Below are 17,199 nucleotides of genomic sequence, written 5' to 3' on the forward strand. Positions count from 1 at the left end.
TTAGATAAAATTTCATAAGTAATTTGTAAAATTGAAGACAAGAATGGAATATAGAGCATTTATTGTCATGTTAAATCCCATTGCAACTAACCCCTAAATCAGGTAAGGAAAAGCAGAAAGGAATGAATACAACTGTAAAACTGCAGTGTCATGAATATCAAGGAAGAGTGTTTAACAAGAATGACTAACTCTTTCCAATTGTGCTTAAACAATTAATAAAGTGAATTTACATTGATATTAGCAACATGGTGCTCACGAGTGGCCTTAATCAGAACAGTTTTGAATGAGTTTTTGGAAGCAGAAGCCAGCTTTGGGGATGAGCTGAAGAGTATATGGGAGATGGAAATGGTTAGAGCATAAAAAGACAAATCTCTTTTTTTTTTTTTTCAAGATTTATTTATTCATACAGAGTTGGGATACAGGCCAGAAGTGCAGGGGCGGTGAGAGGATTCACCAGAGACAGAGTGGGGAGCAGAAAACAGGCAGATCAACAAAGTACCCTGCTGAAGGGAGCAGTGGGCGGGTCAGGAGAGGTCTGCCTGGGGCTGGCAGGGATCGAACTGATGCGGAAGTGCCGTTAGCTTCTTAGTGCTGTGCTTTAACCTGCTGCCCCAACAGGGAGGACCCAAAAGACAATTCTTTTAAGAAGTTGGTCTATGAAGGGGAAAAGAGAGTAATAGGCAAGTTGAATTGTGGTAGTAGCCTTAAAAAGGTCCACGCTGGGATTTCTGAAGTGGGCTAAGTTATTTGGCCCAAACTTCCTTGCAAATACAAGTAAAAATGCTAGCTAGATTGTACAACACAGCTCCATAAAAGCATCAAAGACGCGACATGATAAAAGATATCAGACCAAAATCAAAGGGAAAACCAGACGATTGGATTTCAGGTGCTCCAAAGCAATTTTATCTTGAGTGTGTTAGCAATCTTGGTCCTGGGTGTGATGTCAGAGTGAGGAGGAACCAAAGGGTATGGTCCACCCAAAGATGGGAGACTGAAAGGAGTATGAGATATATATGAGAGATACTCATGTTTAGAGGAGTGTAGGGGAAGGTTATCTTGATATTTAGTGGAATAAGAGAGGAAACAGAATAGGAATAAAATCTGCCCCTTAGAATTATGATCCAAGACAGGTCTCACATTGATTTACAACCTAAGGCACCCTCAAACTATGAATTTTTGATTTTGTTATTACTGTAAAGTATGAAGGTAATAACAAATCCTTTGTGGGGGAACACATCCTTTTCTTAGGCTTCAAAGAATTATATAAGTTTTTAAGGGCAGCCTGTAGTCAATAAAAATCAATAAAAAGTAAGCAGCACACAAGTAAACAGGGCACCATGAACCAACAACATGAACCAAAAACAATGAAACTTGAAGAGACTTTGGTTTTCAGAATGATCAGAAACAGGTTATTTAAAAAGCCATGCTGGGAAAAATACAGTTCTCCTGCCCACAAATGCTTATGCATCCCCACTTTTCCCTTCATTTTCCTAATAAGCCCATCCTTTTCAAATGTAAAAATATATGTCATGTTTATTATCATGACTTATTCATTTATATCATGAAAAATAAAATACTTAGAAATAAGGGAAGCCAAGGAAACAAAACATTTGTACATTGAAAACTATACAGTATTGCTGAATGAATTGAAAACATAAGTAGAAAATAATTTTACACACATGAAATGGAAGAGTTAACATTATTAACATGTGAACACTTCTCAAAGCAATCTAGAGATTAAATGTAATCCTACCATAATCCCAATGATGTTTTTTTTTTTTTGAAAACATGGAAAAACCCATCTAACATTTCATATAAAATCTTGAGAATCAATATAGGCAAAAACAATATTAAATAAAGTGAACAAATCGAACACTTAAAACCTTTATAACTAAGCATACTCTTACCATTTGATCTAGCAACCAACCTCCTTGATACAACCAAAGGAGTTGGAGACATACCCAGACAAAAACCCGCACTTCAGATAATTATAGCAGCTGTATGTGAAATTATCAAAACTTTGGGAGCAACAAAAATTTGTTTCAGTAGGTGAATGGATAAAAGAAAAATTGTGGCACATCCAAATAATGGAATATTGATTCAGCACTAAAAAGCTGTCCAGCCATGAAAAGACATGAAGAAAACTTTAAAGCAAACTACTCAGAAACAAATCTGAGAAGACTACATGCTTTATAATCCCAAATGTATGATATTCTGGAAAAGCAAAGCTATAGAGACAAAATAAATACATAATTGACCATCCAATGTCTAATACATAATTAAAAATTAAACAAGCAAATTTTAAAAAAGGTTAAATACATGACCCATATTCGTGGTCATGCTATCTCCCTTGCCAGGTAAGTATATCATATTCAAAAGTAAAATTGTCAATGGAAACTGATCCTGAGATTATCCAGGAGTTGAAATTAGCAAACAGAGAATTTAAAACAGCTACTATAAATATATTCAAGGACTTAAAAGAAGATGAATTGACAGATGGAGATTCTTAGTGGAGAAATAAAAACAGTAATTAAAAAAATAACTAAATGGAAACTCTAGAACGGAAAGATCAGCAATAGGAATGGGCTTAACAACAGATGGGAGGTAGTGAACTTGGGGAAGTTAAACATACATCCATAGAAAAATATACAATTTGAAGGACAGAAAATGTATTAAAAGATAAATACATACTCATGGCCGAGGGGACGTCATTTAGTGTACTAACATACATGTAACCAGGATCCTAGAAAGAGAAAAGGCATAGGAGAGAAAAAATTTCAATAATGGGCAAACATTTAAATTTTGAGGGAAGACATAAATTTAAAGATTTAAGAAGTTCAGGAAATTTCACAGTGGGTGATTGCAAATAAAACTACACCAAACATACATAGGTACATTGCTAAAATTTAAGGATAATATCTTGAGATATTATATACAGGAGAACAGTAATATAGGATTGATAACTGATGTCTCACAGAAATAATGGAGGCTAGAAGCCTTTAAAATGCTTTAATTCCCCCAAGGGTAAAGTCTCAGAATTCTATATTCAGCTAAAGAAATGATAATTAGACAAACTTATATGAAAATATTTATAGATTTTTCTATCATTTAACCTAGGAGAATCTCCAGAAGCCATGTAACTAATAGGAGAAGCAAGTTCACCTGGAGATCTTGAGTAATTTTGTAGAAAAAGAAACAAAATAATAGTTGTGCATGATGTGAATTGGTTTCATCTACTATATTGGTCTCACTTTTCCATGGCTTATGAGTTTACTTTCAAAATATTTGATGTATGTGCTCTAAACGTCCCAGTGTATATTTGAGGGTAGAGGATGAATCCTGTTTATAAAGGTAGGTGGTCTTAGTAATTCTGGGAAATATGAAAAAGTGTTAATTTTTACTACTTTTAAATTACTAATTTATTAATTTATATTACTAATTTTTGAATTAGTAAAAGCTAGTTACCTGTAGTGTTCAAGTAAATTTTACACTAGTAAACTAAAATATACGACTGTTAATAGGTTGCCTATTTTCTTTTCATAGGATCCAAATGAAGACACAGAATGGAATGAAATCCTAAGGGATTTTGGCATTCTTCCACCAAAAGAAGAGCCAAAAGATGAAATTGAAGAAATGGTTTTACGTTTACAGGAAGAAGCAAAGGGTATAGTTGTGAATTTGGTGGGCTGGATGAAGGGGATAACATAGTTATGATACTGAAAATGTTTTATGTAGATGGAGAGAAGACATTAGAAATTAATATACGGGCCCTCCCTGGTGGTGCAGCGGGTTAATGCGCAGCACTAAGAAGCTAAAGCCACTTCCGCATGAGTTCGATTCCCGCCTGCCCCAGAGGTGACCACATGGCGCGGCAGACCTCTCCTGGCCCGCCGGCTGCTCCCCTCAGCTGTGTACTTTGTTGATCTGCCTATTCTGCTCCCCACTCTGTCTCTGGTGAAGCCTCTCGCTGCCCCTGAGCCTCTCGCTGCCCCTGAACCTCTGGCCTGTACCCCAGCTCTGTATGCACAAGTAAATAAAACTTTAAAAAAAAAGAAAGAAATTAATATAGGGCCTCCTTGGTGGTCTGGGGGTTAAGACTTAGGGCTATCACTACTATGGCTGAAGTTTGATCTCTAGTGAGGGAGCTGACCCACATATGGCACAGCAGACCTCTCCTGTCTCAACCACTTCTCCCCTCAGAGTGTATTTCAGTAAATTCTCCCCTCTGTCTCTGGTGAATTCTCTCATTCCTACACCCCAGTAATTCCATGCAAAAAAGAAATTATTTAATATAAACCCCACATCCATACTTTCAAGATTAGGATATTGACACCTAAAATTCCTAATTCATATTTTAAATATCACATGCTAGTTAATACCAAATGAAATATCCTGGTATCTAACATACTAAGATTTTCTCCTCCCACTAAAATGTAATTACCTACTCTTTTGAACATTTTATGATATGTATTATTTGCAGGATGTCTAGCTACTCAGGAAAAATCTAAATTTGTGAGGTCTGATTGATTATTTTACATCTACTTTTAAATGTAACCTAGTAGTTCTATGACCTCTGGGGAATAATGTTTCTCCAACATAAAGCTATTAGGTCACAGGCTAGGTTTGTTTAAAGATACTCCTGGTCTCCATTTACCTAATATATTGTTTTTCCTAGATGTGATCATAAAGTCTATTTTATACATAAATTGTCCATGATTTATTTTGTGTTAGTTAAACCATATGAAAAGATGACTCTTACACAACTGAAGGAAGCTGAAGATGAATTTGATGATGAAGATATGAAAGCCATTGAAATATATAGGTATAGTAATTCATTTGGGTTATATGAATTTAAATGAAAAATATTGTAACAATGAAACAGAAAATTGATTTGTCTTCAGAATAGATTTTGAAGAACAAAATTATTCTTAAGTAACATTTTTAACTTGCTTTATATAGGATAGTTTTTTTCAGAGTATGTTTACCTCGCTTAAATAAAAAATTATCTAATAAAACAAAGCATAATGCCATCAAATTTCATATGAACAATGTGGAAAAAATCAATAAAAGTCCAATAAAAAGAGGGTCATGAATTTCCTTGTTGCAAGGTCTCGCTCAAGAGTTGCTCTCATTTCTTGAAGCATTCACTCCCATTCGTAAATAAATTTTCAGAAATTATAATAAATGCATATATTTCCTAACTTATCCTGATGTAAAATCAGATAGAGATATTGCAAAAATAGAATGCTAAAGAAAAGTATCCCTTATGAACATAGGCACAAAACAATTTCAACAAATTATTATCAAATTAAGTGCCAGCCATTCCCCTGATGTTCAGATACTGCTAAGCCAGAGAGGACAAGATGCACACAGTGCCGTGGTCTGGATGCCTCCATGACATTGTGAGCAAGGGGGCTATTTGGAGCAGGGTAGAGCTGAGTGGCCATTCTGGAAGCCTTTAGTAGGGAGAAACACTTGTGGGCTCCCTCTTTGTCTTTAGAGCTGCTGCAGACATGAGCTATTTCACTGGCTGGGTGAGTGGCATTCTCTGCCCTGGGAGGTGGGACAACTTCTGCCCCATCTTACCTGTTCCTGGAGCTCTAGCTCTACCTGACACCAACTGTCAGTAACTAGATCTGCTCCCCATCCTTCTATCTTGCTAGTTCTCCCACAGCAATTAAATGTGTCAAATGTGAAGGTTGTTTAACAGAGTTTTAAGGTTCTCTGTGGACAAGTAAACAGGTAACATTGTGTGCTCTAGTGTATAGGTACCATGCTTAGGAATTTACATATATTATCTCATTTAAGCACCAGCAATCCTATGTAAGTAGGTATTAGTATTGTTCTCACTTATAGATGGGGAAACTGAAGCTTAGGGAGATTAAATAATTTATCCAAGTTTATGTGGCTTGTAAGTGGTGGAACTGGCATTTGAGCCCAGTTCACTTTGACCTTAGAATCCAAGCTCCAAGCTCTCTCTACTTGACATAAATTTATAACAACTGATTATATATCTTCATAAAATCTTTGGAATGAAGGTCAGCTTAGAAATGTAGTTAAGAGCATGTAATGGGGATAGTAATAGTACCAACTTAATAAAGTTTCTGCAACATTAAATTAGTTAACATAATGCACTTAAAACAGTGCCTGGCAACATAATAAGCCCTTAATGAATGTCAACTACTGTTACTAATATGCATATTCTCCCTTTATAAGTTTTTAATTTGCATGTGAGAATATTTTTGCCAAAATGTCTACATAAACTTTCCATCTCAGTAACTAAGACTTAGTCTTAATATAAAAAAATTTTAAAATGTAATATAATGAAATAATAATAATGAACAGCTATATACCAGAGACAATTTATGGGGGTGGAGTGGGGAATGGGATCAAAAACAGTGGGGGGAAGGAAATGCACTGGATTATGGTGATGGCACATGGGTGATTTGGTGATGGGAAGCCAAAGGGGATGACAACTGAGATGGAAAAATGCACAAAATGATGTAAAAATAAATATTATATTATTCATTTAAAAATGTTATATAATGTAAGCCAATGTTAAAAAAACCTAAAATTAAAAATTAAATGTTATAGCCAACAGCTAACTTCTTATACTTTGTAATACCCAAGAAAACACAAATTCCCATGTAAAAGGGAAATTGGCATTATGAAACCATTAATAATTTTTCTGTCATTCTTTAAACTGTTTAATGCATACTAGCCTTATACTCATTGCCTTAAATGTGGGGATAACATTAAGAATATAATAATTTTCTAATGTAATTTCATTTTTTTATTAGAGAAAAGCGTTTACAGGAATGGAAAGCTCTTAAGAAAAAACAAAAATTTGGGGAGTTAAGAGAAATATCTGGAAATCAGTATGTGAATGAAGTCACAAATGCAGAAACAGATGTATGGGTTATAATTCATCTATACAGATCAAGGTAATTGCTACAGCACTTTCTCAAAATACCACACACATATATTTTAAGATAATATTTCTGGTTTCAAGGTTTTAAATATAGCAAGTACTATAAAATATATAAATATATGCCTACACATACATGCATAATGATGTTAGCTTTAGGAATTAGATTAGATATTTTAAAATATTTTCATGTCTACTGTAAAGAACTCATTCCATTTCTTAGAAAAACAAGCACTCATTGACAATTTTAAAAACTTCTGGAAAATTTCAAACATAGAAAAATAGAATGATAAAATGAACACCCTAGGTACATGTAGTATAGATTCAGCAATGACTATTTTGCCAAATTTTTTTTTAAAGATTTATTTATTTGTGCATACAGAACTGGGGTACAAGCCAGAGGCTCAGGGGCGGCGAGAGGCTTCACCAGAAACAGAGTGGGGAACAGAACAGGCAGATGGATGAAGTACACTGCTGAGGGGAGCAGCGGGCGGGTCAGGAGAGGTCTGCTGTGCCATGTGGTCACCTCCAGGGCAGGCGGGAATGGAACTCATGCGGAAGCAGCTTTAGATTCTCATTGCTGTGGTTTAACCCACTGCGCCACCAGGGAGGGCCCTATTTTGCCAAATTTTTATCACCTTATGTTTGCAGAATTTCAAAAGTAAATTATGCAAGACACTCTATTCCTAAGTACCCTTGTGTGTGTCTTTAAAACATAAGGTCGATTTCTGCATAATCACAGTATCAATTCCTTACCTAATATAATTAACAATTCCTAAGAGAAGCTAATATCCAGTCCTTACTCAAACATTCACAATTGATTTCAAAATGTATTTGTAAATATTTGTCTTATGAACAAGGTGCCAATCAGGAACATAGAGTGCATTTGTAATATTTTACAAAATTAAATTACATAAGAAAGTTATAATTTAAGACTTTTTTGACAGAACAAGTCCTTCACACTCCCCTACACTGAAATAAAAGCAACAGTGAAAAAAGAAAACAAAACAAAAAGCTAACACTAAAAGCAACAGAACTAACACTAGAAAACAAAACGGTCTTTTAGAGTGTCTAGTTGTACCAAGAACAGCCCCGTGCCTTGCTTTGCCAGCCTATTGTAACCATGATTGTGAAGAGTGGCCTTTTCCTCAACTGTGCCAAGAGGAGTTGCAAGTTCCAGAATTTTAAAAACTCTCATAACAAATCTTAGTAGTAGCCTTCTAGTCCATCTGAGACCAGATGAGATTTTCACACTGAGCTCGCTTTGCCAGCTGGGAAGACTCTGGGAGAATGAAGACTGGAAACAATTAAGACATTTAGGACAATTTGTTGTAGTTCAGAGATGAAAGGAAAAGAAAAAGGCAATGGAGAGAGGAGAGGGTAGATTTAAGAGCTATAATCACAGTGACTGATTACTGCTTGTATGGTAAAGGAGAGGGGAGAGTTTTGGCCTGAGTGCCAAGCACATTTTTTTTTTGTCCAGATTAGAGGAGAGATAGAATTCATCAGCTATTTATCAATATATCAAAAATGAGAGGAGAGTCCAGAACAAAATCACAAAGAATATCTCCCCTGGCATAGATAAAGGAAATCAAAAAAGTAAAAAGGAAATTAGTACAAAGCCTTATCACTAAAGTGAAAACACTGTCAAGAAGGAAGATGACTGCATGGATTTTTATTATCTGGAAGTGAACACAAGAAGAGAATAGTTATTAGAAAGGAAGAGAGTCATCAGGCATGTTTTTAGTAACAAATATTTTGGGGTAAGCTTGAGAAGACTGAGAAAATTGAAGAAAGGGAAGCAGAATAACTATCAGAGAAAGGTCCCATAGAAATGCAAGGGTTTGGGAATAAATGAGAGGATTAGTTTTGTAACAGGTTGGTAAGATGTCAGTGAGTGATAGTCTGAGAGAAAACGGACAAATTGAAGAATGAGGAAGGATAATGAGAGATTAAGTGATAGAGCAGGAAGAACTGCAGGTTTTGATTAAACTTCCATTCAATTTTAATTTCTAATAAGGAGTAATTCTGGGCAATGGGGAACCACTAGGGTATGGCTCAGAATGAAATGTCAGCAAAAGGTGTGGGTGAATTTAGAGTTAAGAAAGTCAAAGAAGCTTGAAACCTGAACTTAGATGTCATTGTTTAATGTGGACATGTTAGTTGATGGACTGAGGGACCCCTGAGAGACCTGACTGACTGCTCTAAATGGATTCTGCCATTTACCTATCACATAAAGACAAAACATACTCTTAGTGTGAAAGAGGTTCATTAGAAAAACTGTAATAGAATTAGTGTGCATATAGTAGAGAGAGAGGAAGAAAGGACATCGTTTCCCAATGTAATACCCAAGTTATACATTCCCTCGGGTAAATGTCCAGCCAAACAGGACTGGCTGGAACAGTGGGGTTGGAACGTGGGTCCCCAGGAAAAGGGGAAGTTCCAGGTTCCCTGCCCGACCCAGGAGGAGGGTGGAGCTGAGCAGAGAAAAGAAGAGCAGAGAAGGAATCCAAAGAGGAAGGAAGCAGGATGGAAAGCCAGAAGGAGACCTGAGGAAGCCACATGGAGCAGAGAGACATATGAAGAAACTGTGTTTGCTTCTTGGCCCTGGGCTAGTTGGAAAAGATGTGGGTGAGAGACACGTGGGGAGGTTGACTATGGTGGTGTTTATATTGATTTTGATTTTGGTCTGTCCCTCTGAGACTTGTCCGCCCATTTCTGACCCTTTTCTATGGGTCCCAGCCAGAAGGTGCTTTAGTCTTGTGGTGGGGCTTTCAGGCTTTGCTTTGGACCAATCCTTTTAGGGTAGACTTTTGCCCACCAGGGATAACTGGGTGTTTGGATTGGAAATTATATTCTTTGTCTTCTGTGTTGTATACTCACTGTATTAAAGTCTCTTCATTAAAGTCGTATGTGTTTTGTCTTGATGCAGTGGATGGCAGAACCAATTTAGAGCAGGCAGGTTGGGGGCTCACTGGTGCCCCTCTCTCCCTGCCCTTTAACAGGGTCACTGATGCCTGAAAACATGCCACAAATCTAAGGTATCTCCTAGTGGGAACCGTAGGAAAGAAGCAGAGGGCACCAAGCAAGTCTGGAAGGAATGAGCAGAATCAAATTCAAAGCCTGCTGTTGCCAGCCTCAGCCACCCCTTGGGTGTCCCACACATGTCTCTTCTAAGTGTCTCTTTCCAAGTCTCCAAGTCCCTGGGGCAAGTCCAAAACCCGCAAAAAAAGTGCAGCTTCTTCTTCACTTTGCTCCAGTTTCACTCATTTCTCTGCTCTTTGTGCTGCTTCCAAGTCTTCACCTTTCAGTCCCTCTTAACTTCCCATCAGTTGCTCAGCTCCACCCTCCAGTAGGTGGTGTAGGGAACTTCCGCCCATTTTAAATTACACTGTTACAGAAATAAACCCACAGTGATGACAAAAGAGGGAGTTCTTTGTCACCTGAGAATTGCCAACAAGTCCCTAGATGTGTCCTTTTTTTTTTTTTTTTGCTTTTTCTACCTCCTACAAACTGAGTACTGGTTTGAATTAAATTGATGCTGTCAGGATGCAAGGAAATCATCCCATATCCTTTTGAGTTTTTCTAGATTGGCAAATAATCAAACAAGCCTTGGATAGACAGATAAGAGAACACCAAAAGGAGTGTAATAATATGTTTACCTCCTGTATACATGTGAGAGAACCTGCTTGCAAGACTAATAAATTTGCCTTCGCCTGTAGCTTCAGACCCTATCTCAAAAAGCTTAGCAAACACAAGGGAAATTGGGGATGAAAAGGGAGGCCAATTAAGGTTAATGAAGAAGCACAGTAGATAAAATTAACAGATTAGGTTTTGCCTTCTTTTGAAGAGATAAGAAGATTAGGTCTTTCAAGTACACACCCTTACAGATTGTCTTTTTCAAAAGCAATCTCCACCCAGTTTTAGAACCTCTCCCATAAAGCAGATTTTTGCCAAAAAGACATACTTTTGGGTGGTAGATTTTCTTTCTCTATAATGTGAAGTCAGATGATGTTAAATATCAAATTCCCACAGTACCAAGCTTAGTTCCCAGGCTATGATGATATTTGTAATAAAAATAGGAGGCTCAATGCAATTCATCATTGCTAAAGGTAACAACTGAGGATGCTAACTAATGTACTCATTTAAAAGAATTAAAGATAAATCTTTCTCTTGGAGATGTTTCACTTCTTTTGTTAGATTGAGATAAGTAGTCTGATTTTTAAAGATTATATTATTTTTCTTTTTAGCATCCCAATGTGTTTGTTGGTTAACCAACATCTTAGTCTCCTCGCAAGAAAGTTCCCAGAAACTAAATTTGTTAAAGCCATCGTGAATAGCTGTATTCAACACTACCATGACAATTGCTTACCAACAATTTTTGTTTATAAAAATGGTCAGATAGAAGGCAAATTCATTGGTATTACAGAATGTGGAGGGATAAACCTTAAACTGGAAGGTAATGTTATATTAAATACTTGTTCATAAAATATGAAAATTCCCCCCAAATTAAAAAAGTTTGCTTCTATAAATTTTTTTTCTTGCTTCTAGCATGCCTCCAGATTAATTTTCCTACATCAATACTCATCATACCATACACTTGTTGGAATTCTTACTGATTCCTAATCCCAAATAAATAAAAAAATCAAAATGTTGTGCTTCAGAATTTCAGTCCACCTAACAACTACATTTCTTGGTACTTTCTAGTGTTTGTCCTAGTGATGTTGGTCTTTCCTACACTTTACTGCACTTAAATCATCTTACTCATTTATGCTTTTATATTTTGATTCCCTGTACTTAAAATATAAGCCTACTCTTGTTTTCATAAACCCTATTTTCTTGTGGGCCATTTTGTTTTTTCCTTTATCCCATTAACTGATCCTAGACCAGTTCATCATCCACCTTCCTCTTCTCTACTGAATTCCTATAGCATAGATCCTCTAATATATTTTTAATTTATCTGCATACTATCTGATTTTGTTGGTTAATCAATTCCCTTAAAGTTTTGTCTCCCTAACAAGTACACAGACCATGCCTTCCACTAGGTTCTCTTTCACAATCCATAATACTTTGTATTTTTACTTTCCTTAGTATTTTTTATTCCTATCCTAAGTCTAAGATCACATCCTTGGCCTAGTTATTTCTTAAAATTGCTCTAAATCTACATTATTAAAATCTTTTAATTTTACCATCTAAGTTAAAAGCATTGTGAATAGCTATTCTTAACAGTTTTTCTTTCATTACCATTCCCCTAATACTGTTCTTGGTCTAACATGCTATCTCCATATTTTAATTTTTCAGAATTCCCTCATTTTCCTTCTCCTGATTTCCGAAGTTTATTTTTCAGCTTTAACATCATTTTAATTTTTTTTATAAAAGTAATGCATAAACATACAATAATATAGCAAACTTTTATAATCATTACCAAACAACATTTGAATATTTGTTCATATTTGCTTCAACTGTTTGCTAGGTACTGTTGAAACAGCATTATACATATAGGTGAAGTTACCTATATTTCTATTCCTAGTCCCATTTCCCTCACTGCATCTCTAGAATCAGTTACTATCATGAACAATATGTTTTGTTTTCTTCCTATTTCTCTTCTTTCACTTGGATCCATAGTGCATTATCATTCTTGAGGTCACTGATTTATTCCTTCATTTAATGTACTTTACTTCCATAGCTTTCTCTCGAGTTCTTGATCTCATTTATTGAGCTTTTTACCTCTTGAATTTCTGTTATTTTCTTATTTAAATCTTCAATTTCTATTTCCTTTTGATTTTGTTTATGAGTTCATTCCACCCTCCCAACCCTCTTCCACTTTCCTCTCTTTGATTATCTTTCCCGAGTTGTCTTGTGTTCCTTGACTTGCCTTTCTGAGTTCTCTTATATTACTTTGACTTACCTTTCTGAGTTTTCTTATATCTTAGTTGCTCTGAACTTTTTATCTGATAGGGACATTTAATTTTGCATCTTTTTCTGTTTGAATTCTGGAGAGTTGTTCTCCACCTTGTGATATCTTACTCTCTAGAGTATTTCTGATTGCTATGTTTTTGTCTTCCCATTTTGATACCCAAGGTCTCTATATTTTATTATTGTTATAAACTCTTTAGTGTTTGTTTTTTCCCTAGCTCCTTGATTTGACTTTTTATAACACAGTTTCAGTCATTTTAAATAAACAGATTAACTATAATTTCCCCTTCTCAGTATACCTTGCTGTATCCAATTTTTATTTTGACATTATAGTACTTTTATTGTTATTTTGGTTTATAATAAATATGATCATTTCTACATTATTTTTATTAAAACTGACTTCAATCTCATATAGATAAGAAATTTGTTTTGGTTTTCTAAGATTTTCATCTGATTTCATGATGGGGTTTTTATTGCAGAACTTGAATGGAAGCTAGCAGAAGTTGGAGCAATACAGACTGATTTAGAAGAAAACCCTAGAAAAGGCATTGTGGATGTAATGATATCTTCAATTAGAAACACTTCCATTTATGATGATACTAATAGTTCAAACAGCGATAATGATACCAAATAGAAATACGTAATAAATAGATTTAAAGTGATGGTATACTGAATATTTGCTATTGCTTTTATAATCAGTCATCAGAAAATTTATAGATTTATCCTCTGTTCATTTTATATTATAATTACATTACAATTATAGAATTATATTAGAATCATGTCATTTCTGAAAATGACATTTTAGATACTTCAAAATATTCATTTCCTCAGCAAAACCAGAATTTGTACTGAACTCCTGATATTTTTCTGGGGCTTATCATTTTTCTGATTTGTGTTGGACAAAAACACAAATATTACAAGTCTTCTGTATTGTTTTCTCACTTACAAAGAGAGCCTTATTCCATTTAATTCAGTAGATTTTAAAGTCTATTATTTAAGTGTGTTGAAAGAACATACCTAAAATTATGATGATATGCTTTTCTGTGAAATCTGTTACCAATTTAAAAAAATCATTCAGTAGAAAAATACAATTTAAAGATTATAAAAAGTACATAAAGAACATATTCACTCATTATTGATGTTGTTAGTAAAAACAACTCTCACTGTAGTAGTTTTACAATCATTTAAACAGTAAAACATGTAAGTTTCTAAATCATGAGAATTGTATGGCTTATCCATGTTTTTATGGTAATTACAGAATAGTTTTTTTCCTAAAAGTTTTAAAAAGTTTTATTTATTTATGCACACAAGAACTGGGTTACAGACCAGAGCACAGAATAATTTATTATAGAAACCAGAAAAATAGGGACACTGCAGGTATTTTGTTGTCTTAATAATAAACTCCAAACTTAGCAAGATTTTATTCTTCTGTTTTGTATTATGACACATTTTGATTCACTGATTATTTGTGAAGAAAATCTAAACACAGTTTAAATGCTTAGATTATAAAAATAAATTAGATTACAAATTAATAAATCGAGGTGGTTTAAACATGAAGAATGCTTGTTGTGGGGGGCACACAGAGGTTGAAGACGATGATGAAGTGGAACAAAAGTGGGATACCGATTTGAGAAAGGCATTGATAATCTATTTTACCAACCAAGGTAAAACCAAATGATCTAACTTTGGAAAGAGTTTCGAAGATCCTTTTCTTCTGAGTTAAACACGAGGATATTTCAAAGTGTACATCTTGGGACTAGAGGGAAGGAAATCGAGGCACACTCAGTGGTCTTTATTGTAGCACTATGTCAAGATATAAAGTAATTGGATATATTCTTAATCAGGAAGACAGCTGTGGAAATGGAGAGAAAAAGTTATATTATTACAAAATTAAAACGTAACTTTAGGGCCATTTAAAGCATAGAAATATGAACATAACTTTTTTCCTCTAAAGGTTCTCCTTCAATGTAATTTTTTTCTTTGTAAATATTTAATTTTTAGAAGAATAAGCATTATTCTTATTTATTTAATTTTAAATTATTTATTTAATTTTAAAGTTAAATTAACAGTGAATGGATATTTAAGATCCAAATATAAAGATACATTTTTTTCTTTTTAATTCTTAACTAAAATCCACCAGGTGGCAGTAAGATTTTATCCACTAGCACAGTTCATGAAGACTTTAATCTTTTTTTGAAATCATGAAATTATAGCACGTTAGGATGGCTGATTGTGATTCCAGCTTGGTTTTTCTCCTCAAAATTTTCTCTCTTTCCTAGCAAGAACTCATGTCTGTTAATACTATTAGTGCTCGTGTCAGTACTGTTCATATGCCATTTCATTTACAGACTGCCATTTAAGTATGGTACAAATAGTAATTGAAATATAGTGTACTTGCTATTTACTATTGTGTTCCCCATCTTACTGTATAAATTTTATTTTATAAGATACAAACTTAAAAGATTACTTGAAATTGCCAGTATTCAATGTTTTTAACCCACAAAAGTGCATAGTTCATATATTTCAGTATATTTTTTCTTTATTCTCATTGCCAACCACGCTCTCTTGAAAGCCCCTTCCCTACTTCTTAGTGTCAAACTGTAGCCCTAGAATCAGCAGTATTCCCAGAGTTGATATATGGAATCTCTTGCTCCATCCTGGAATTTTCATTTTAAGATCATTGAGTGGTTGACCACCACCAGATAGATAGCAAATCCTGTAGATGTTGTAAGCATACTCTTTAATGCTTATATTCTCCATTATTAAACTCTGATTGCTTTAAAACTCTAATCTCAGTTGTAAAGCAAACATCTATGACTAAACTTGTGACTTAGCAAAGCTTTTATTTTTTCATTGTGATGACAAACTTTTTTGAAGATTTATTTCTTTATGCATACAGAACTGGGGTGTAGGCTAGAGGTGCAGGGGCAGTGAGAGGGCTTATCAGAGACAGAGAGGAGCAGAATAGGCAGATCAGTGAAGCATACTGCTGAGGGGAACAGTGGGCCAGCCAGGAGAGGTCTGCCACACCATAGGGGTCACCTCCCTGGCAGGGGGATTGAAGTCATGCTGAAGCAGCTGCAGCTAGCTTCATAGTGCTGTGCTTTAACCTGTTGCGCCACCAGGGAGGGCTCCTGTGATGACAACTTTTAAGCTCTTCTTTAATAACTTTCAAATATACAGTACACTATAATTAACTATAATCACCATGTACATTACATCCTCATAACTTATAACTGTAAGTTTACATCTTTGAACTTCATCCATTTTGCTGACCACTCAATCCCAATTCTGGATACTATCACTGTGGATGAGTTCGGTTGTATGTTTCAATTTCCATATAATAGTGAGAAAGTATGGGTATTTTTTTCTGTCTGACATTTCACTTAGTTTAATGCCCTTAGGTAGGTCCATGTAGTCCCATGTCAGAATTTCATAATACTTATTCTTCTAATTTGCAGATAAATACTCTGATCCTCAGAGAAATTATTTAATTTGCTTAATGTCTTGAATTTGCTTAGTTGGAATTTAAGTCCAAAATTTAAAAAATATTTATTTATGCATACAAGAACTGGGGTGCAGGCCAGAGGTGCAGGGGGTGAGAGGATTCACCAGAAACAGAGTAGGCGGCAGAACAGGCAGATGTACTGAAATACAATGCTGGGTGGAGCAGCAGAGAAGACAGGGGAGGTCTGTTGTGCCATGTGGGTCAGCTCCCTGCCTGGGGATTGAACTCTTGCCTCCGTGGCTAGTGATAGTGCCATGCTTTTAAACTACACAATCGGGGAGTCCCCTTAAGTCCAAACTTTTTTCATAATCCCATCTCATATTATTGTACTTCCCTCTACTTAAAGGGATTGAGAGTATATAACTTCACTAAATCAAAAGGTTTCTTTAAAAATAAAACTTATATTCCTTATTATGTATATCTTAAACTTCCCATGTTCCAATTCACTTTAACTTATGGTGGTAAAAAGTAGCAGTCAGTAAAAGAATGGTATCAGAGGTATTATGAAAAAAGATTTTAGTGGCCCTCCCTGGATGCGCAGTAGGTTAAAGTACAGCACTAAGAAGCTAAAGCCACTGCAGCATGAGTTCGATCCCTGCCTGCCCCGGAGGTGCCCACATGGCGTGGCAGACCCTTCCAGACCCGCCCGCTGCTCCCCTCAGCAGTGTACTTCGTAGATCTGCCTGTTCTGCTTCCCACTCTGTCTCTGGTGAAGCCTCTCACCGCCCTGCACCTTTGACCTGTACCCCAGTTCTGTATGTGAAAATAAATCTTAAAAAAACAAAACAAAACTGGCCCTCCCTGGTAGCGCAGCGGGTTAAAGCCGAGCACTGAGAATCTAAAGCCG

The 17,199-nt window shown here is 35.5% G+C and overlaps 1 protein-coding gene across 1 annotated transcript; it reads left to right on the forward strand.

The window, feature by feature from the left end:
- Positions 1-831: 831 nt before the first annotated feature.
- Positions 832-13,499, forward strand: PDCL2 (phosducin-like 2). The gene is made up of 6 exons (XM_012724021.1): positions 832-966; positions 3,544-3,664; positions 4,732-4,822; positions 6,801-6,944; positions 11,179-11,387; positions 13,324-13,499. Exons 1-6 carry the CDS (start codon positions 832-834, stop codon positions 13,476-13,478), a joined length of 855 nt encoding a protein of 284 aa, XP_012579475.1. The 3' UTR covers positions 13,479-13,499.
- The last annotated feature ends 3,700 nt before the right edge of the window (positions 13,500-17,199 follow it).

Source organism: Condylura cristata, unplaced genomic scaffold, assembly GCF_000260355.1.
Source record: "Condylura cristata isolate star-nosed mole 26May11 unplaced genomic scaffold, ConCri1.0 scaffold00012, whole genome shotgun sequence".
Taxonomy (NCBI): Eukaryota; Metazoa; Chordata; class Mammalia; order Eulipotyphla; family Talpidae; genus Condylura; species Condylura cristata.

What these genes read in the sequence shown, in the direction of transcription:
- PDCL2 (XM_012724021.1), top strand. Translation starts at nt 832, where the DNA reads ATGATAAAAGATATCAGACCAAAATCAAAGGGAAAACCAGACGATTGG. An exon ending in TTTACAGGAAGAAGCAAAGG is followed by an intron (nt 3,665 to 4,731) that starts GTATAGTTGTGA and finishes ATTTTGTGTTAG; the next exon opens with TTAAACCATATGAAAAGATG. An exon ending in AAAGCCATTGAAATATATAG is followed by an intron (nt 4,823 to 6,800) that starts GTATAGTAATTC and finishes TTTTTTTATTAG; the next exon opens with AGAAAAGCGTTTACAGGAAT.